At 37.8% G+C, this 22,265-nt stretch overlaps 1 protein-coding gene and 1 non-coding gene across 2 annotated transcripts in view; both read left to right on the top strand.

Annotated features, from left to right (window-relative positions):
• Positions 1-13,977: 13,977 nt before the first annotated feature.
• LOC126354970 (mucin-5AC-like) overlaps positions 13,978-22,265 on the top strand; it is a 128,254-nt gene continuing 119,966 nt past the window's right edge. The window contains exon 1 of the mRNA XM_050005054.1: positions 13,978-14,079. Within this exon, the coding sequence (XP_049861011.1) occupies positions 14,044-14,079 (36 nt within the window). The 5' untranslated portion in view covers positions 13,978-14,043. The remainder of the gene's footprint in view (positions 14,080-22,265) is intronic.
• On the top strand, positions 15,223-15,297 carry Trnal-caa (transfer RNA leucine (anticodon CAA)). The gene has a single exon. It is a non-coding gene; the product is annotated as a tRNA-Leu (tRNA).

Genomic DNA, 22,265 nt, shown 5'->3' on the forward strand with positions numbered 1-22,265 from the left:
GGGAAGAAAGTTTAGATGCTTTTATAGGCAATGTCGAACAAAAATTTTGAACTGTAAAGTGAAACAACTACCGTTAAGTAATGAATCAGTGACAAAATCTGAAATAAATGAAAACCAAGAAACAATGAATAAAGAACCATAACAAGGTACCCTCAGAGGGTCACAAGAACCTTTTGTGACATGGCCATGGCAAATCCAAGGTGCTGATGCTCTTGCAGTATTATTTCAAAAGTTTTAACTTCCATACTGCATGTTTTCTGTGACTCATCTCTTCATCTTTTACAAAATTATTCTACTTTCATCCTATCTTCGTCTATGCTGTATAAAGAATTTTGTAGTATGTCTATTAATGACATAGATAAAGATTATGACCTCATAGTGGGAATGCAAGCTATTTTGAAGTGTAAATTCTAAAAGATTGATAACAGGCAGGAGTGTTGAAAGAGATAAAACATATGAATTATGAATTCACATCTACCATTTCTGTGTATGAAGTTATCTAAAGAATTTTTTGTGCATCCTTCAAACACAATATATTAAGATTCTACATAGTTTATTAACACAAAGCTTTATTAAGCTATTTATGATTGCTGTCTTGAAATAATAAATGGTTAACACACATGAATTACTGATATATTGAGAGTGGGGAGTTAGACTGAAAACAAACTATACTGTCACAATGTAGTTATAGTAAGAGGCTTCTTTTCTTTAAAAAAATACTAAAATATCCAAAGTTGCAGTGATTGGCAACTGTTGATGTTAAATAAAAATATAAGATCTAATTTTGCAATCTATTTAAACTGTGTGTATCTTCTTGCTGGTGAGAGGAAAAAGTTTAATAGAGGAGGGTAACTGTCAGATCAAGAAAACATGAATGTAGAGAAATTCTTGAAAAATCTGTTGCAGTTTAACATGTTCCTTGGTTAAAAATATGTGCTGGGTGTCTTGAGTAAGATATGTAATTATATATTGAGTATTGTTCAATTACGGGTAACATAGTGTTGTTTAGGGCACTATGGAGATATCTGGTGGTGTAATAATGTATTTTGACTTTTATGTAAAATTATGATAAAGTATATGAAAGTTACAGGAAATACTGAGATGATGTTTGTGTTAAATACTCTGATGATTCATTGGATTATGATGATGCAATGTTGAAGATATGTTAGGGGCTTACTGAGGCCCTCTTTTGTGATTCATATCATTCTTATTAATGACTGTAGGCTGAGTGAAGTGTTTAAGGTTAGTTAGTATTGTTTGCTGAAGTAAAGTTTTGCTCTGTGATCATGTCCATAAGTTACTGAAGTGCTTGCTGTTAGTCTGACATACCTGTGGTATGTAAATTTTCATTGAAAATCTTACAGGGATGATATAGTAATGACTTGTGTGAAACAACCAGAATGGTACAGAATAAAATGATGATTATAATGTTGTGCCTCTACTTTTTATGTGATCTGATTTCACTCTCTGTCTATCCACAGGTGAGCAGTTCATCACAGGACCTCAAACTACTGCCTAGCCTAAAACAAATCTATGTACCTCTACAAGTATTAAAACTCTCCTACTAAAAGCACAGGTCCAAAAACCTGCATCCATGACAGTAACAGAAATGACGGAGCCTCTGACTGAGTCATGGTACATGGGTTCAAACCAAAGGACCCCAACTGACTTTTGGTGTAATGCTGCAAATTGTGAGCTCTGGTTGCATACCATGAGTGAGGCCAGTAGTCTTTACCACTTCTGCCAGCTGCCTGTAGGAACAGAGGATGGCCTCAGAACCCAAGTGACAGGCCTCATGAGCAACATCTTGCACACTACACTCTGCACACTTGATAGCTGCAGGCAGCCCTCCTCCACATCTTGGATGACACCCTGCCCCCACCCCCATCCCTCCAGCACACTGTGTGCAAACTAGGATTCTTTCCAGTCTTGAACAATGTTCTCCAAAGGGGAATCTCTTGATAACTAGTAGACCCCCTACCCCATGTGCCGGCTCAGACACTACGGAGTAGCAACCACCTATCCTCTTACAGAGCAAATGGGCAAGGCTAGATGAACAGCCTCTCCACTGACTCTTCAAACCGGGTGATGCAATTGCATAATAACTGACTCCTTACCTAGTAGTGAATGTGGATCCCCTGTGACAAGTGTGCTGGAAGGTGCCCCAACAGCAGAGCCTACGGGCAAAACAAGCAATGCCTGACATATCCATGTGTCATGCCAGTTTCTCTGCTGTCACCACATCCTGAGGCAGCAGCTTGCAGATGGCTGACCTTGGACATAAGCATCTTCAGCTTTATGCAAAACGTGGTCAGCTCCTCCTGTGACTGCACATACCCTACCCATCTTACTAACTTAACTGTGAAAACAAATAGAAACGCTAAATATGTGACTTGCTAGTCTTCTGGTGCATTACCACCTAAGAGTGATGGCTGACTGATCATAACAGCATTAATTTTTTGGTCTCTAATTTTAATAATATGTTTTTTAGATATTTAGTTACTGTTAATATTATTTTATCTTTTGAATCAATTTTGAGTATTGTAGAAGTTTTATATTAATTACAATTTTGTCCTTGACATATTATTTCTGTCACAGCTACTTACTCAGAAAATGTTCATGTTTGTCTTTTTCCTTTTTGTAGCTGATATTACACTCATGAAAAAGATGTTCTACTGAGCCTAGATGTGAAAAGCAATTATAGTCATGTAAATGACATTCTAAAAAGGCTAGATTTGAAAGGGAACTAAGATGCTACAGACAATAATATTATGTACTACCAAGGAAATGGAAATGACTAACTGAAGAGAAGACAGATCTTATTATGATCATGTTTGTGCCATTTTTTATAAAGCGATAACTATTATTTCATGTGCAAAAGACCATAAGACCATAATTTATGTGTACTTATCTGCTGGTAAATGATGTAATGTGCAATGTGTGTGTTTGTGTGTTGTAGTTTTTTTAAGGTTCTCGAATATATGTATCTGTATTTGATATTATTTAATTAGTTACTGGTAATTAGTAATTTTCATGTGCTGTTTGCAAATACCTGTTTGCTTTAATCAAAGCAAAGTCTACACAAAATTTTCAAATGTGTGTGAATTCTCAAGGGAACAAACTGCTGAAGTCATTGGTCCCTAGACTTAAATACTACTTAAACTAATCTATGCTAAGAATAGCACACACACACCCATGTCTGAAGGAGGACTCAAACCTCCAGCAGGAGGGGCTGCGCAATCCATGACGTGGCGCACCTAACTGTGCGGCCACTCCATGCGGTGAAAGTCTACACAAACTAGGCATTTTAATTTTAGAAAGTCAATTGTCTCTTTTATTTTTATTCTTGTTAAAAACAGCCTTCAGTGTTTTCATTGCTTTGGTGTCAGAATTTAGTTCAAATCTTCATGCTTACAAATTTGTTGGTGGGCTAGTATAATGGAACTGTTCAAAATGCTGCTTTTTTTTTGCAATATATCAAAGAGCCTGATACAATATAATTTAAAACATGGTATAAAGAGACTGAAACTACAAGTTGTGTAACTTTGGCAGTTAATGGACATTGTGATCTGATTTCATTTTTGTCACTTGTTCATTTAGTCATTTGGCAGAATAAATACCTTTTCAGCAAGTGCACTTCTCATCTCCCATTAACACTCCGCCGTCCTGAAGGAAGTGTATGAGTGTGACAATAAAGTCACCTCATGGCATAAATGACATGTAAGCAATGATACTCACATGTTCCCATTTCACTGGTGACCCTGACATGATCACTAGGCTAATCACATGGTGGTGAACTTTTATTGGTGTGGGTGAACTGCAACAATTCTAACATGTCCTTGTGTATGAAAAGTTAGTTCGTGAACAAACCATCTTAAACTAAAGCAAGATGATGACTTTGGAAGAACTGCAAAAGACAATGGACAGTAGACAAAAAGACAATAATGAGCTGCTAGCACACAACCAGAGTTTGGAGAGTGAGCTACAGGCACTCTCTGCATGCACATGCTCTGCCTACCCAGAACCAGCTAAGGAAAACTTCCATGCATGTGACATGGCCACATTGACACCTTCCACTGTTATGGGAGTGGCAGCAAGCACAGGACAGGTGTTGGTTAGGCTGCTGCTTTTTTGCCCCATGACCCAATCATGTGGTTCAGCCACGTGGAGGTAGACTTCCTGAGCAACATCATCTGTGACCTCATCAAATTTGGATACATTGTGACCCAGCAAGGTCAAGACTACACAGGTAAAGTATGGGATATAATCAGTGTCCTGCCAACTGTGCAAACAGAAATACAGCTGAATGCCATCACAAACTTGGCTGCAGGATGCGTGATGTGCTGGCAGTGGCACCCAATACCATTGCTGCAGTAGCCTAAAATGGCATAACCATGCCAGCAAATTTGATTTCACGGTGATACGTGTCTCCCACAATCAATGACACAGATGCATACATGCACCACCTAGAACAAGACTTGGCTGCACAGGTGGCAGCACTCAGCACACAGATTGACTGGTTGGCACATTCACAGGCAGAGGGCAATAGGCACCATAGCTCCAGCAGATTCTGATACTGCTGACCCAACTCACATGAAAGGCAGCACAGTACGAGCCACTCCAGTGGTACACTGACAACGTTAGAGCAGCAGCTGAGAGCATTTAGCTAGTATCATTCCACCTTTGACAACAAAGTGATGAAATGTCGGCCTCCCTGCTCACATGCTAATGCCTGCTGCAACCAGGCTTGGGTGCTCCCAGCTGCAGTGCAACATCCAGGCATCTCTTCATAATGGAATAGGCTGGCAGTGTAAATTACTTACCTTGTCAACATGAGTTCTGATCTGTTTCCCCCCCAATCTATGCTAAGAGAATGCCAGAAGACCGAGGTGGTGTCTCTTACACCAGCAAACAATTCAACAATGAAAATGTAAGGCATTCATCACAGAAATAGGGACCTTGGACTGTGCCACACATTCCCATGGACGTTTATTGTGGCTGATTTCAATGAGCCAATTTGTGTGTGGTTTTGCTTGGCCACTAAAACTTATTATCTGATATCGCGAGTGCCCTGCTGACTTATTCAACAACAATTCTGAAAATAGCAGGACAGTGACAGCTGACTGCCTTCTTTAGTGTTAAACCAGGCAAGTCTCTTAGACATATTTCCAGAGCTCACTCGCCAGTCTAGCACACCAAGGAGCAACAAACTTTTGATGGTTGAACACATGACTACACCAGGCCAACCGATCTCCTGCTATCCACTTCATCTTGTGCCCATGCGTCTCACTGTAGCGAAGGCTGCGACAGAGCATTGTTGGACCATCATACAGCATATGGTCCTCTGCCTTGAACTTAGTGGCAAAGAAAGGATAGTTTGTGGGACACATGCAGAGACTATCATGTCTTAAATGCATGAATTGTGGTGGACCAATATCCAATATCACATCTGCAGGATTTTAATCACATCTTGGTGAGCTCAGTTATATTTAGCAAAATTTGACTGCATTAGGACATACATGTAGATCCCTATGGTGCCTGAAGACATCCAGAAAACAGCAAATATCATGCCTTTCAGGCTTTTCAAAAGCTTCTACATTATGTTTAGCCTTCAGTATACCACTGAGACCTGGCAGCATTTTGTGGATGCCATCTTACGAGGCTTACAGTGGTGTTTCACATACCTTGATGACGTCCTCATCTATTTTAATTTACCCAAACTCCACAGCTGCAACCTAAGAACTATCTTTCAGTTCCTGAATGAGGCCAGCATCTTCATTAACCTCTCAAAAAGTATATTCAGGGGCATGGAAATTGAGTTTCTGGGGCTTTTAGTCACCCCTAGTGGATCCATGCTGCTACTGAGCAAGGTACAGGCAATTTTTAACATGCCACTCCCACAGATGCACAATGACTTACACCGCTATCTTGGCATGATAAATTCTTATTGACACCATCTACCTAATGCACCCTTGACTGTGGCACTATGTAGCCCTACCTTGAAGGGAAGGACTCCTGTTAACTTGATGGAATTCAGACACAATGCTTTCGACTGTGTCTATGGACTGTCACAACTCAGAATGAACACCATTGTGTGCTTGTGGCTGTGCATTTTATCTGGACAGGACTACAGAAAAACTACCGTCAATGGGCATGTACCTGCAGGGCATGACAGCATGCCAATGTTGGGACACACTCCCATGCAACTGTCGGCACGTTTCCCACCATGACCATTCCATTTTGCATGTGTCCCTGTCAATGTCATGGTCCCACTCCCTCTGTACCAAGGCAAGCATTATCTGTTTGCTGATGGTAGACCACTTCACACGCTGGCTGGAAGCAACACTCATAGTGGGCATCGCCATTGAGACCATCGCCACAGCCTTTGTCAATAACGGCGTGACATGCTTCAGCTGTGCCAGTCATGCCAATGGATCACAGCTGCCAGTTTCACTGTGAGTTGTTCACACAAGTCACCTGAATAGAAAGCAAGCAGTTATTCAGAATTACCAGCTACCACCCGGCATCTGACGGCATGGTCGAGGAGCTCGATCGAACACTGAAAGCCACCCTAACTTGCCACAACACTGTCTGGATGGATGCATTCCTGCTGGTAGTGCCACACCACATCATTACCCGCAGTGAGAGAATGCTCAACATCAAGTGCAATGGCAAGTCAATCAAAGTGTCAGTTGACCAAGTCAAGCCAGTTTACATCTCGACTGCTCCTGCTGCCATTCACTTCTTTAACCCAGCGGAAGATCTGTCAATGGACGATGCTTCCTCTGCCAATGATCAGAGAGAGCTTGCACCTGTGGCTGCCAATGATTCATGCATGCTGCCAGCTGTTATCATGCCACCACGTGTGCTGCAGCCCCAGCCCACTTTGCCCAGCCAGCTGGAACAGCTGCCAAAACCATGCTCACCACAAGCGCCCAGGCCACCCTTGGCACAGCCTTCAGTGGACTACATCATGTACTCTGGCTGCTGCTTCATTTCAGATGCCTGTTCTGCCTCATAACAATGCTCCAGCCACCACCCGCTGTGGACATTCTCTCTCTAGTGAGCTGTGTCATCAGCATTTCATCTCCATTTAAGCTCCAGACATCTTGTCCGTTGCAGTTCTGGGAACCACATTCACACAAAAACACCATACTTGTGCAATTATAGACACTTTGCATGATCTATGTACCTCCGCTGAAGTATCGAGTCTAGACTGAATCCCACACTGTGCTCCTGCGACTGAGCATGTCTGTGAGCTTCGAACAGTGAAATTTGTGAATGCTTAATTTCGTTACTTTTTATTATCAGTGCTTTCTGAGCTGACTTCTTTTTGTGTAATTCACAGCCAGCTCTGCCTGCTGCTACTGTCATTAGCCAGCAGTAAAAAGACACACCCATTGTGCACCCACACGGAGAAATCATGCGCCACTGACCAATCACTACTGACCAGCCTGCCACCATAGCACTCATGCTAATGTCACAACAAAGCATGTGAAACCCAAACATCTGTTGTACAAGGTGGATTTCTGCACTTTCTTGCAGCTTCAGAACTCTGCTTTTGACACATGGAGTGGCTGCACGATTAGAAATGTTATGTAATGGATTGCACAGCCCCTACCCCAGAGATTCATCCTCCCTCGGGAATGGGTGCCTGTCTCATTCTTAGCATAAATTAGTTTAAGTAGTGTGTAAGCCTAGGGATCGATGACCTCAGCAGTTTGGTCCATTAGGAATTCACATAGATTTGAAAATTTAGAGCTCCACTCTCCAAGAGGGAATCAGTGTGGCAGCCATGCTGCAAAAATGTGTGAACGGACCAGACTTGTTCATGCCCAGCCCAAATTAGCTGCATAAGTCAGATATTTGTCGACATGCAAACCTACTGATAGGCAAAATTCTGGCAATTTATGATGTGCAACGATTCGAGTCAGCAGAAAAAGTAATGGTTGTGTGAAATGAGCCACCGTATAGTACAGACGGGTATTTTGAGAGTCTGTAATTTTAGTCCATGGATCACATCAGTTGAACTCAATGCAAGCTCCCAACAGACATGGACAGAAGTTTGCTAGTGCTCTTTGTTCATTTGCACCATTAATTCATTGTGTCTGCAAAATACACAGTGACCTGCGATCATGAGAAAAAAGTTCACTTCATTCTGGACATATGCCATTGTTCTCCCACACTCGTGTGATCAGACAACACAGTCACACCGAGGAGTGTACACCCTCCATGACCGGTGTCTGAGTTGAGCTGTTATGCAAAGACATTTACTGCAATTAATGGTTAATGGACAATGTGATCTGATTTCATTTTTGCCACTTGTTCATTTTATCATTTGGCAGAATAAATATATATTCAGCAAGTGCACTTATCAATTCCTGTTACCACACCATCACCAGAGCCTACATCCTGATGAAAGTATTTGAGTGTGACAGTCAAGTCAGCTCACTGTATGACTGACATGTAAGCAATGATACCCACATGTTCGCACTTCAAATTAATTACCTTTGTTCAGTTGCACTTACAACATATATGGTTGCTTCTATAGATAATTTAAAATGAAGCAACTACTTTGTGCTATACATAATTCCATTCACTAAAGAGTTTTGGAATCTTTTTGTGGAGATACTCAACATACAGGGCAGTACAGTAACTTGTTGTAAAATTAACAGCATGTCTGGTGTCATTTCTGTAGAATCCTGAAAATAAGTCTTCTAATAATTTTTTATGTTAGCAGCTGTTTTACATATACATCCATGAATTTCCTTTATCATTACCAATGTTTCTCTTATCTCAAAAATGGGGCAAACAAGAATATAATGCATCTTTCACAAAGACTGTAAGTGTTTAACATCAATGCAGATAGGAGTGAAATACATAGGTACATATGTCTCCAACAAGTTGCTACAGCACAGGCATTGCAGTGGACTAAGTCTGATTTAAAGAACTTTCTGTTGCACAAATGCCTCTACATCATTGAAGAGTACCTTCACATAGACTTTTGAAATAAATGTTTCAGTTTATTTTGTAATTCGTAGTATCACTACCATATGATACGATTCCATAATGTTGAAGCATTTCATTGTATTGCACTTAAATAAAAGGTTCATTTGCAAAGCTTTCTCTTCTTCCATAAAATTTGTACCTAAACTTGCATATGTACTCTGCAAACCACTGTAGGTGAATGGAAGGGAGTACATCTCATGGTAGCATGTATTAGGGTTTCTTCCCATTCCATTCATGGACTTTAGAAAGCAAGTGGAAGGTAGGAGTGTGGACAGTGGTAGGGTTGAAGGGAGAGTTAGTCTCGGGAGAGGTTCTGGGAGGGGCCTAAGGATTTGAGGAGAGACTGGAGACCTTGTAGGCTAAAGATCCTGTTGGATATCTGGAATTGCGCCACTATGACAAGATTTGTAGGTGTACGAATCTGACAGTTGTCTGAGTGCTTCTGCCAGGTAATCCATGTGGTTCAAAACTACAGTGGTGGAGATTTTGTCAGCAGGTAGAATTATAAGGTCAGGATCAGGTTTTAGGTGGTGGATTGTAGTCCTTTCTGCAATTGTAAAGTTAGCTTCCATGTTGAGATAAAACATTGTTGTTTAATTTAATTGTTATGGTACTGATCTGCTCATCTGTCTGGTTGTTCTTTCTCCTGTATCACAGTAACCCATATTGCTTAAATTCTGTTACCTGCATTATTAATTTGCAAGATATGCAAATTTCCTAAAAATATTACAGTATTTTTTGTAGAATGCAAGTAATGTTGGGTCTTGACTTATTCTAGCCTTTACATACATTTCCCTTTTCTTCTCAAATTGGTTTTAAGTCCTTTAGTTATCCATGGCTTACTCATTTTAAGGGACTTTCTGGATAATGTGTTAGACAGACTACTTTAAAACATTGATACAAATTCGCTATGGAATATATTGAATTTTATACTAGCATCTCTTTCTACATTTCTGAATCTTCTTCTGCAAAGGAACATGTACAAATGAACTCATTATTTCTGCTTTTGTCTTGCCACTCTCAATTACATATCCTGTGCTATCGATGACTTTTGAACCTTTACATATGATCAGAATACTGTTGGCAAGTTCAGGAGTTGATTACTAGGATAGTAATAGTTCCAATCGTGTGAAGCATTTCTTTGTGTTTTAGGATAACACTCTGCAGTCTCATACAGCTCCCATTATCTGAACTAGATGGAGAGCATCCATTTAAAAAAAAAAAAAAAACAACACTTTCTGTACAGTCTGCAAGTAGTCAACTACCTGTGTACTGTATTTGTTTGTCTCAGCCTTCAAGTGGAACCCTACAGTTCTCAACTGCTTTGCAAATCTAGGAAGCTGCACTTAGCTCGTCAGGAAATCTTCAAAGTCTCTGGTACATACCCATCACCTGACTTGGGACTAGGTTCTCATGATCAGTTCTTAGACCAGTTCTGCAGATTTTGAACTTCACTAAAATTTAAAGGACAAGGCTGGTCTTCTTAACTGTCTCTGTCAGTTACTGGAATGATCAATTGGATTCACCACCTGCCACTGGCTGTCTCAGCTGTCCTGTTTTATGGACACTGTAATTCTAATAGAATAAAATTACAAACAGTATCAGTATGATTATGAAATATTTACTAACCTTATTATTCATGTACATTGAGAGCTATATTAAGATTAAAAAGTAACTTGGGACATACCCATTGGAATGTTATAAGATCATTATTGTTTGCAGTATATACAAATGATCTTGTGGATAAAATGAGGGCTCCAAGAGGCTGTTTGTGGATTATACTCTTGTAAAGGAGATTGACCCATGGTGTACGGACTGATAGTTGATCCTAAGTTTAAGCAAATGTAATACATTGTGCATAAATAGATGGAAAGACCCATTATTGTATGGTTACTCAGGTGCTGAAAAATCACTGGAAACAATCACATCCATTAAATATCTGGATACAGGATTACAGAGAAAATTAAGTTGAATGATGCTATTAAACTAATCCCAGAAAAGACAGATGCCAGACTGAGATTCACTGCAAGAATCCTCAGGAAAATTAGTCCACTCACAAAACCACTGTTTGACTGACATTTCATTATTGCTGATAATTATGGGATATGTACCATATAGGATTGGCAGAGGAAAGAGATCAGACCCAAAGAAAAGAAACATATTTTGTGACAGGTTCATTTCATAAGTGTGGGAGCATCACAGAGACACTAGTCCATACATGGTGAGAGATGCTACTTGAGAAGTTTATGTACCATGGTGTGGTTTTACCATTAAAATTCAGAGAGGGTAAGTCCTAGAAGAATCAATCAGTGTATTGCTTCCTCCTATGTATGTCTCATAAGAAGAACTGAAAATAAAATTAGAGAGACCTGACCTGACACGGAGGCTTACCAATAATCATTATTCCAGCATACTCGAACAGGGAAGGAGCTAAGTGACCACCGAATACAAAGTACCGTCTACATACTGTAAGCTGGCTTTGCAGTTTGTGGGTATAGGTATTTTAGTGGCATGAAAATCATGCATTTGAAAATTCATATTCATTTGCATATTAAGTGCCATTATACATGCTGCCCCTATAAATGAATAAGCCATAATGACTATGGTTTTACACTACAACTTAATGCACTGTTATGTGAAAAAAACAATACATCACATTACTATCTGATATCAGAATTGTATTAACTCACCAATGAGGACTATAGGATTTTATTCCAAGTAGCTTGATATGTTGTTCCTTTTTGGTTCTCCTAAAACAAAATTTTGACTTAAAAGTCTCTTAAAACTATCAGATGGCAGAATTTCCCACAGTGTGTGATCAATGACAAATCTAATTTTACTTTTGTCACACTAAGAAGATAGCATTGTTTATTTAAAACCTTTTAAAATAAAATGCGATGAATTTTCTCATTTCAAGTAAAGTCTAAGAACCTACACTTTATGTTACATCCAGTATTAGATTGTGTCACTCCTTTCAAGGTCAACTCAGATTTCTTTGTTGAATAATCTGTCTACATTCTTAACATATCTGTCCACTTTCCCGTATTTCTGATTGCAAACAGACCTTTCCTTTGCACTTGCTTTTCACGAACTGTGAACATTCTGAATGCAGTAGTGTTCTATTCCTTATTTATTATATTCTACATACCTATTCTAAGTAACATTCCACCCATACAGTCACTACATTTAACCACACCGGTTAGATATTTAGCCACAAACAATTTCCTTTGTAGGTTGTACTTGGAAGAGAGCTGATGCCCAAGTTACGTGTAATTATGGTAATAACTTTAAAAAAATGTTATGAGGACAATGTTTTGTAGTGAAGTGATTGAGTTGTCTGATTTATTGTAAAAATATATTATAAATGATGATAAGTCTTAGTTAAGGTATTTTATATAACTGATTTCAAACATTTTATAATCTCAGATGCATGGACGCAGAGCGACATGTGTGTAAAGATCCTATACAAACTGTACTTAAATCTTTTAAACTGTGCCTTGCTTATATATTGGAAAAGGAAGCATTATGACTGTCTTACTCTGTACAGAATGATTTTAATTAGTGTTTGTAAGCATGATAATGATGAGGTGATGGAGCACAGGAGATACAACCATGGATGGAAACTGATATATGGAACTGATAAGAGCGCTAATTTTCCAACTTTATTAGCCATTTCCTGGTACAAATTACATTGCAGTCATCTGAAAGTGTGTATTATTGACATAAAATGTTTTGGTTTATTGCCAAGAAAATCAGTGCTGTATTAACTGGTAAATGGCATGGTGTGAACTTAGTTATTGTTTGTTATTAGCAAAAAGTATCATTAAAGAGTGAATGCTCTGGGAAGTATATAAATAATTCCAAGATTTTTGAACAGCTTCTTCAAGATGAGCTATTTTCAACTTTACTCAGTATTGTAATCTGATCCATGGGATAAATAAAATGAAACTATGCATGACTATGACTGCAATTTCACTACAGCAGCACAACATTCAATGTGCAGTTCATGGTAACAGTTTGTGTGACTGTAGTCATCCACTTATGTAACAGATTATTTCAGCTCCACTACTATGAGCCATGAAACAACAAGTCTACATAAGCTCATGAGCCTGTTTGTCATTGATGTTGACTCTCATACCTTAGCATAATTTACTGAAATTTTGTTTGTTTGTACATCTTCCTTGGAAATTTTGTCAGTAGGCTGTTGCCCACGTACTAGCTCAACTGTTTCATTTATATGAAAATAATGGCAATAGTTTTGTGATTAACCAAAAATGATTTATCTGTCACAACTTTGGCAGAACCCATTCCTTAACTATACAATGACATCTGAACTAACACATTCACAAGTGCCAAAAGGCATAAAATTTCTTTCCTTTTTTTAACAAAGAAAAAAATTGTGACAGAGGGAGACAGAGGATGAGGCTGTGAGGAAGGAATAAAGAAATGTTTCTGTGTACCACAAACATTGTCTTCTGGCAACTTTATGATCCTGTCTTTTATATGCATACCAGTTGCCACATTGTCGTATTTACTAATGACACTTTCAATTTCTTCATTAATCCTTCAAGTACATCTAAACACATTCAACAAATGATTATAATGATATTTTTATTCACTTTATTTTTTACAGTTTTATTTTAAGTGTTTGAGCTAAGTACATCACATGCACCTAATTTTTTCTTGTCTGAAATGCTCTGTTTTACTCATACCCTCAGATGCTTATACCAATAATAATATTCATATGCATCCATTGGTCCTTCATTAAAAGGTGATAACAGATACTTCAGTAAGACAGTGTTTGGATCACATGCTTTGCACACAAAAGAAAACATTTCTTTCACCTACGCACAGCTTTCCTTGTCACTCATAATCTCACAAAGTCTTAAAGCTTCTTTCAGAGCATACTTAAATTCATCACAAGGTCAGGATGAAAGATAAGATGATAAGAGTTCCTTCCCAGAGCTAAAATGCATAAATCCTCACAGTGTCTTTCAGTTTTAGATGTAAGGTAGCTGTTGTTAATTAACAGGAATGCCGTCTATACCATATTTTATTTTCTTTGTATTGGTAAGTAAATGAATATGACATTATTTTTTTTACTAATGTCAAGTAATATTAAAGTACACAGTATAGTATATTCAGACTTTTACTTGCTCTATCTAGTACCCAACAGTTACACTGTTGGACAATTATAGTAGCTAAATTTGACAAAAATGTAGTAGTCATCATAACACTATCACATACTATTAACATTAATTCTGAAGTAGATAACAATCTACACCGATGCTTATGTGGAAACTACCTTGTTTGTTCCTGTCACCTCAACACTTAATAGAGGTCCTCCATTAATTATGTAAATATAATTAATTTGTAATTTGTCATAACTGGCCTTCTTTATATTTTGAATTTGATTTCATAGCTGTAGCCTGATAACTCTCAGTCCACATGACAAAATCTCTTTTGTGATGTTTCATCCTATCAGTCTTTCAACAAACATACAAATTGTTACTACCAAACTCTTTTTCTTGTTCATATTAGAGAATTAAAATCAGTATATATTGAAATTCTATTTGTCTGAGTATAAAGCCAACTATTAAATTTTAAAATTCTCTTGCGAACATTGTACTCAGAATGCAGCATCATAATGAAAGGGCATCACTCTTGCAACTGTTATAGCACAGATTCCTTCATATTTACTATATCTGTTCCAGATTTTAAAAAATTGTTACTAATTCATTCCACATAGCTTATTAAGTTGTGCTTTTTTGGCGCTATTATCTAATAATCTCTGCAACCTTGTCCTCCTCACCTTCTTTGTCTATCAGCTTCTGACTGAAATATATTTCTTAATAGAATACTTAAACCAGATATGATTGACTTGAATTTTACTTATGTTTATTCAGCAGTGTTTTATTATGATCGTCATTACTATTATTATTTCTTTCAGAATGAGATTTTCACTCTGCAGCGGAGTGTGTGCTGATATGAAACTTCCTGGCAGATTAAAACTGTGTGCCCGACCGAGACTTGAACTCGGGACCTTTGCCTTTCGCGGGCAAGTGCTCTACCATGTCTAAGCCATGTCTCCGCAATATCCTTTCTTTCAGGAGTGCTAGTTCTGCAAGTTTCGCAGGAGAGCTTCTGTAAAGTTTGGAAGGTAGGAGACGAGGTACTGGCAGAAGTAAAGCTGTGAGTACCGGGCGTGAGTCGTGCTTCGGTAGCTCAGTTGGTAGAGCACTTGCCCGCAAAAGGCAAAGGTCCCGAGTTCGAGTCTCGGTCGGGCACACAGTTTTAATCTGCCAAGAAGTTTCATATCAGCGCACACTCCGCTGCAGAGTGAAAATCTCATTCTGGAAACATCCCCCAGGCTATGGCTAAGCCATGTCTCCGCAATATCCTTTCTTTCAGGAGTGCTAGTTCTGCAAGTTTCGCAGGAGAGCTTCTGTAAAGTTTGGAAGGTAGGAGACGAGGTACTGGCAGAAGTAAAGCTGTGAGTACCGGGCGTGAGTCGTGCTTCGGTAGCTCAGTTGGTAGAGCACTTGCCCGCGAAAGGCAAAGGTCCCGAGTTCGAGTCTCGGTCGGGCACACAGTTTTAATCTGCCAGGAAGTTTCATTATTTCTTTCATCGTTTTACCAATTTGTCAATTATATCTCGTTTGAGCCACGAAATTTCAATAAAGTTCATTGTCTATAGCACTATATATGACTGTGGGCTCTTCATTTTGAACTCAATGGAACACATGAATAAAATATTTTGTGAATCTGGGCAAATTTGCTTGCAACTTTCAAGATATGTTCCATGGGATGTAGTGTTCATTGTATCTGGACTGCACAATTCACTAGAAATACAAATCTGTATATCTCACAGCTTCTAGAATGCTCTAAAAGATTTGCAGATTTATACTTCTGTGCCAAATCCAGACAAATTTAGCTGCAAATAATACTCAAATTAGCACCCACAACAAACGTTATATGTCCACATCGAAACTGGTGTCAGTGACCATGACACAGCTGTGACATAAATGATTGCCAAAGTAAAAAGGACAACTAAAACAAGCAGTAAGATATATGTGTCAGTAAATTAGATAAAAAAATCAGTATTGTCATATGTCAGTGAGGAATTTGAAAGAATCAGCAAAGGTCAAGAGCATCTAGAGGAACTCTGGCTCAAGTTTAAAAGAATAGATAACCATGCACTGGATAGATATGTACCCAGTAGAATAGTTCAAAATGGGATGGAATCTCCACGGTATACAGACACTGTAAAAAAAATGTTCTAAAGAAACAGAGATTACTGCATAAGAGGTGTTAAAGAAAGTGTAGGAATGTAGTAGAGAGATGCTGAATGAAATGTGTTTGGCTGTCAAGAGAGCAATATGTGATGCCTTCAATGATTACAATAGCAGAATATTGTCAAGTGATCTTTCAAAGAACCCAAAGAAATTCTGGTCCTATGTAAAGGCTGTTAGTAGCACTAAAGTTAGTATCCAGTCCCTAATGAATAAGACAGGAACTGAAACTGAGGGTAGCAAAGCAAAAGCTGGAAAGCTTAACTCCATTCTCAAATGTACCTTTACAAAGAAAAACCCAGGAGAATTTCCCCAGTTTAATCCTCATACCACTGAATAGATGAATGAAATAAGTATTATTGTCAAGGGTGTCGAGAAACAGCTGAAATCATTATAACTGAACAAAGCTCTGCGGCCTGCTCGAATCCCTCCCAGATTCTATATGTAATATGCAGCTGAGTTAACCCCTCTTCTAATTATAATCTATCACAACCCCCTCGGACAAAATCTGTGCCAAGTTCTTGAAAAAAAAAAAAGGCATAGGCCACATTCTTCTAGTAGAAGGGTAGCAGAAATGATCCACAAAACCACTGCCCAACATCAGATTCATATTTTTTATGAGTCATTCAGCATTATTACATGCAATATACTTTGCCAGAGCACTTAACCTATTGATTTTATAAAATACATTTTTATATATTTAAGTTCATATTGAGCATCTCAAAATATTCTTCTAATGAATAAAAATGGTTAGTTAACAAGAGGTCAAGTAACTTTTCCTTAAATACTTTGATTGGCATGCTTGAGGCATGTTTAAACAATTTGTTGTATATTTTAATTGCGATGTACTTATGACTATTGTTAATGGGGCAAGAGCAGAGATTCTTGTATTACACCAAAATCTGGAAGTTCAGCAAGTATATAGTTAACACTATCAAGAGTATATAGATTAATAACTGTTAATATTCTACATTTAATGAACAATGGTTTACAATGTGTCCTACTATCTACCTTTGTCATTACTCTAATTACTTCTGAATCATCAGTTTTTTTCTGTTTCCCCAGAGTATTAACCCATCCCTTAAAAAGACTGTAATAAAGCAAAGTACACTGTCCTTACAAAATCAAATGGCACACAGCACATCTGTCTCTTCAGCAGATATGTAACTCGACTGCCTAACCACTATGTGTTCAACATGAGAGTTCCATGTTAGTTTAGTGTCAGTCTGAGAGACTGAACAATATATTCTATGTCTTTTTCTCATTTAATAGTAGTGCCATGATATTGCACTTTTTTTGCCAAATTCATACTACTAACAAGTTTCTCAAATACATGGTTTACAGGGGAAAAGTTATATATGTCTTTACATCTATGTTTCCCAGCAAGTCGTTTATATGTAGAAGAAATAGAAGTGGTCCTAATTTAGATCCCAGTGGCACTCCGTATTGAGTCTCAGCTGTGTTTGACAGGTGACTTCCTGAACTCATCACTTGCTTCCTTTTATTAACATATGATTTGAAGAGTTTTAAACTTTTGTCATATATTCCATAGTACTCAGGTTTAGACAGCAAAACAGAATGTTCAACTCAGTCAAAGGGTTTGCTCAGATAGCATAAGATTTTCTGTATGTGAACATAGTCTGAAAATGCTGCTAAAATGTCTCACACTAAGAGTTCTATGGCATGTATAGTTGAATTTTCTTTTCTGTAACCAAACTCACTCTGATGTACTTAACACATTATTTAGTTCTCATACATTATCCCTTCAAAGACTCTGGTTAGTACTGGAATTAGTTAAATTGGTCTGTAATTTGCTGGATCAGGTTTCCTACCCTACTAAAAGGAGTCACCTCGAATAGGTTGAGAGGATCAGGCAAAAAGCCTTCTATGAGACACAAGTTTATAGAATATGTTAATGGTGCTGCAATGTAATGTATTATTCCTTTCAGTAGACTGTTTGACATATTAAAAATATCTTTGCTATGTGAATTTTTCATTTCTTTGGCAGTTTCAAGAACTTCACCTTGGCAAACCTCTTTGAAGTGTGCCAATGTATGTCTGGCCTGATTTTGTGCCCTCGAAACAATTTGTATATGTTACATTTGGCTTACTGACCAACTTTTTCATTCCATCAGCACAGCTTACAAAATATTTGTTGAACATATGTGCCAGTATTGGGAGTGTCTTCAAAATTTCTGATTTCACCTTTAACAATATTAATTACTGACAAGGTTGTTTTGCACTGTGTTTTAACTATTTTTTATGAGATTAGTGTTGTATCTTTCTTTAGCCAATTGTAGATCTTTCTCATACAGTTTCTTAGTGATTATTTGGAGGCCTTTAATTTCATTAGAATTATTTGCTTTGCCAAGCACTTTAACAGCAGCAGCTTATTTTTTAAATTCTCCAACTCTTTGGTGTACCACAATTTACCTTTCTTGTTTTATGATATTTCTTTGGAAAAAGATGAGCTTTTAACATACCTATTAAGTAGTTGTGGAATGTTGCATAAACTGTTTGGGCAGTGGAATCACATCTTTGAAATAATTTGTCCCAGTTAGTTATGTTCAGCTGGTGTGTTAGTTTTCTGAGATATTTTTTGTTAGTATTAAGGTATTAGATTTTCATAGATTTTGTAAAACCTTGTTCTCATCCCCTTTTATAAAATGTCTTAACTCTCCTGTTAACATGAAGTAGTCTGAGAACTCAAATTCCTTTATACTGGTGGAGCACATATGATGAGCACAGTTGACCAAAGCATTATCTAAGCATGCTTTTAGTCTTGTCAGTTCAGAATTTACATGATGGAAGTTGTGCTGCCTTTGCTTATTCAGTACCTTATTTACACTAGCTTTGTTGCATGTTACATCAAAGCTTCGATTATAGTTACATGTTGCTTCCACTTTGTATTGTAGCAAAGTACACTATCTAAATTATCTAAAAAGGTTTTTTCATATGAGTCAGGGGAATGGTAAATACACACTAAGATAAGCTGCATTACATCACATATGATTCCAGTAATTTCAAAGTGTTTCTCTATACATGCCCAACTGAGATGTAATGCTCTAAACCCTATTTCATTTGAAACATAGATAACAGTACCACCACTTCAGTACTGACATCTGCAAAAACTGTTTCCATTTTCATAACCTTCTGGTTCATAGTATTCTGTTTGTCCTGGCTTAAGCCAATGTTCAGATAAATAGAGGAAAGAATGATTATTTTGTGGTGACATACTGAAACTTTGGATCAAGGCAACCAGGTAGATGCAGTATTTCTTGATTTCCAAAAAGCATTTGACTCAATAACACTCCCATGCTTACTGCCAAAAGTATGATCATATAGGGTATCAAGCGAAATTTGTAACTGGATTGAAGACTTTTTTGGTAGGGAGCGTACAGCATGTTACCTTTGATGGAGAGTCATCATCAGACATGGAAGTAACTTCAGGTATGCACTAAGAAAGTGTGTTGGCACCCTTGATATTCATGCTATATATTAATGACCTTGCAGACAATATTAATAGTAAAATCACGATTTCTGGAGATGATGCAGTTATATATAATGAAGTACTGTCTGAGAGGAGCTGCATAAATGTTCAGTCAGATCTTAAAATTTCAAAGTGTTGCAGAGTCTGGAACCTTGCTCTAAATGTTCAGAAACAAATATTTTGCCCTTCACAAAATGAAAAGAAATGTAGTGTCCTATCACTATAATATCAGTGAACTGCTGCTGAAATCAGCCAACTCATACAATTACCTGGGTGTAAAACTTTGTAGGAACATGAAATGGAATGATCTCATAGGTTCAGTCATGGGTAAAGCAGCTACCAGGCTTTGGTTTATTGATAGAACACGAGGGAAGTGAAATCAGTCTACAAAAGAGATTGCTTACAAATCATTCATGCAACTGGCTCTAGAATATTGATCAAGTGTGTGGAACCCATGCCAGATAGGGCTAACAGGGGATACTGAAAATATACAGAGAACGGCAGCACAAATGATCACAGGTGTGTTTAATCCATGGGAGAGTGTCACAGAGATACTAAAGGAACTGAAGTGGAAGACTCATAAAGATAGATGTACACTATCCCAAGAAAATCTATAAACAAAATTTCAAGAACTGGGTCTAAATGATTACTCTAGGGATATACTACAACTCCCCATGTACCGCTCACATGGGGATCATGAGGATAAGATTATAATAAGTACAGCATGCAAGGAGGCATTCAAACAATCATTCTTCCTGTGCTCCATATGTGAATGGAAGAGGAAGAAATCCTAATAACTGTTACAATGGGACATACTTTCTGCCATGCACCCACTGGTGGTTCACAGAGTATAGATGTAGATGTAAATGTAGAAGAAAATACAAGAAAATACGTCAGTTCCAGAAATGAGACACTAAAAGTAATAGACTACTTTTGACACTAGGGCAACAATGTAACTGACAGAAGAAATATGCATACTAGCAACAAAAGTAAAAATCTTTCAAGATAAATATGTTAACTTCTAATATAAGTTTGTTAGGAAGTAATTTTGAAAGTATATGTTTGATGTGCCGCCTTAAAAGGAAGCAAAATATGACTTGCAAGCAGTACAGACAACAGTAAAACAGTTGTTTTTCAAATGTGGTGCTACAGAAGAATGCTGGAGATTAAATGGTAGACTGGATTACTAATGAATAGGTACTAAATCAAATTGGGGAGAAAGAGCTGTGGACTCATTTGCCTGAAAGTAATAACAAGTTGGGATATGACGTGAGACATCAAGGAATAGTTCTTTTGTTAATGGAAGGAGAGAAAGGATGTAAAAATTGTATTGGAAGATAAAAACTTGACTATAGTAAAAAAGGGTCAAGAGGATGTAGGGTATAGTAGATCTGCTGAAAAGAAGCCACTGCACAGGTTAGTCTGGTGTGAAGGACTGCATCAAACTGCTCTTCCACCAAAGGCCACTACAACAACTGATCAGTATGAAATCAGCTTTACCACCCCACTTTATTTCTCATTCATGCAATGTAGATATACTGATCACCAGATTCACAATCCAAAACAATAATATTATGATTAAAATCACTAATAACTCTCTGTGTGGGGTGATTCTGGAAATGAGAATTTATCTTGATAAAGAATTTAGATGTATTTTACATCTTACATCTGGAAGCAAAAATGCACACACGATTCTCTAAAATAGTGATTTCAATGTAATGCTATCCTGTGAAGAGCAAAAATAATACTTGACATTTAGAATGGTTAAAGATATAAATCCCAGCTTTATGATGGCATCTCTCAATGGCAAGACATGCTCCCATTACTTTTTGTTTCCAGCACAAATAGTACGTGCCATACTTGATGATTACAAAGTTCTTGTTACTGCTCCTCTTCCATTGATGGTATTATTTGTATATCAACCATGACAATAATTATTTGTGCTTCTAGAGAGTGATCAGATGATACCAATGTTTCTGATGTTAGCACTAGAGCCAGAATCATGCTATTGACAGTTCAAATGCCGATTGCTTCCCTCTGTTAGAAACCAACTTTAAAAAGGATGCAAGTCCAGTGTTTTCACTGTACCACTTAACTCAGCACAGCTGTAAGCACACAGCTAGGCATTAACATTACATCACAAATATGGTATGCAAGAAACAAAAAAATTGCCATGAAATATAATCTGTGCTTCGAGATGTAAATGATTGCTATTTCAGCACAACTGCACAAAATAGGTAAAGGAAATGCCATCTACATTCTGTGTATGTTATTACTGTTGTGGTTATCAATCTGAAGACTTGTTTGATGAGGCTCTCCAAGCTAGTTTACCCTGTGCAAGCTTCTTCAACTGTATATACATACTACAAACTACATCCATGTGAACCTATTTACTGTATTCAAGCCTTGTCTCCCTCTACAATTTTTACCCTCCACACTTCCTTCTATAACTAAGTTGACAATTGTCTGACACT

The sequence above is a fragment of the Schistocerca gregaria genome, chromosome 3 (genome assembly GCF_023897955.1).
Source record: "Schistocerca gregaria isolate iqSchGreg1 chromosome 3, iqSchGreg1.2, whole genome shotgun sequence".
In the NCBI taxonomy this organism is placed as follows: Eukaryota; Metazoa; Arthropoda; class Insecta; order Orthoptera; family Acrididae; genus Schistocerca; species Schistocerca gregaria.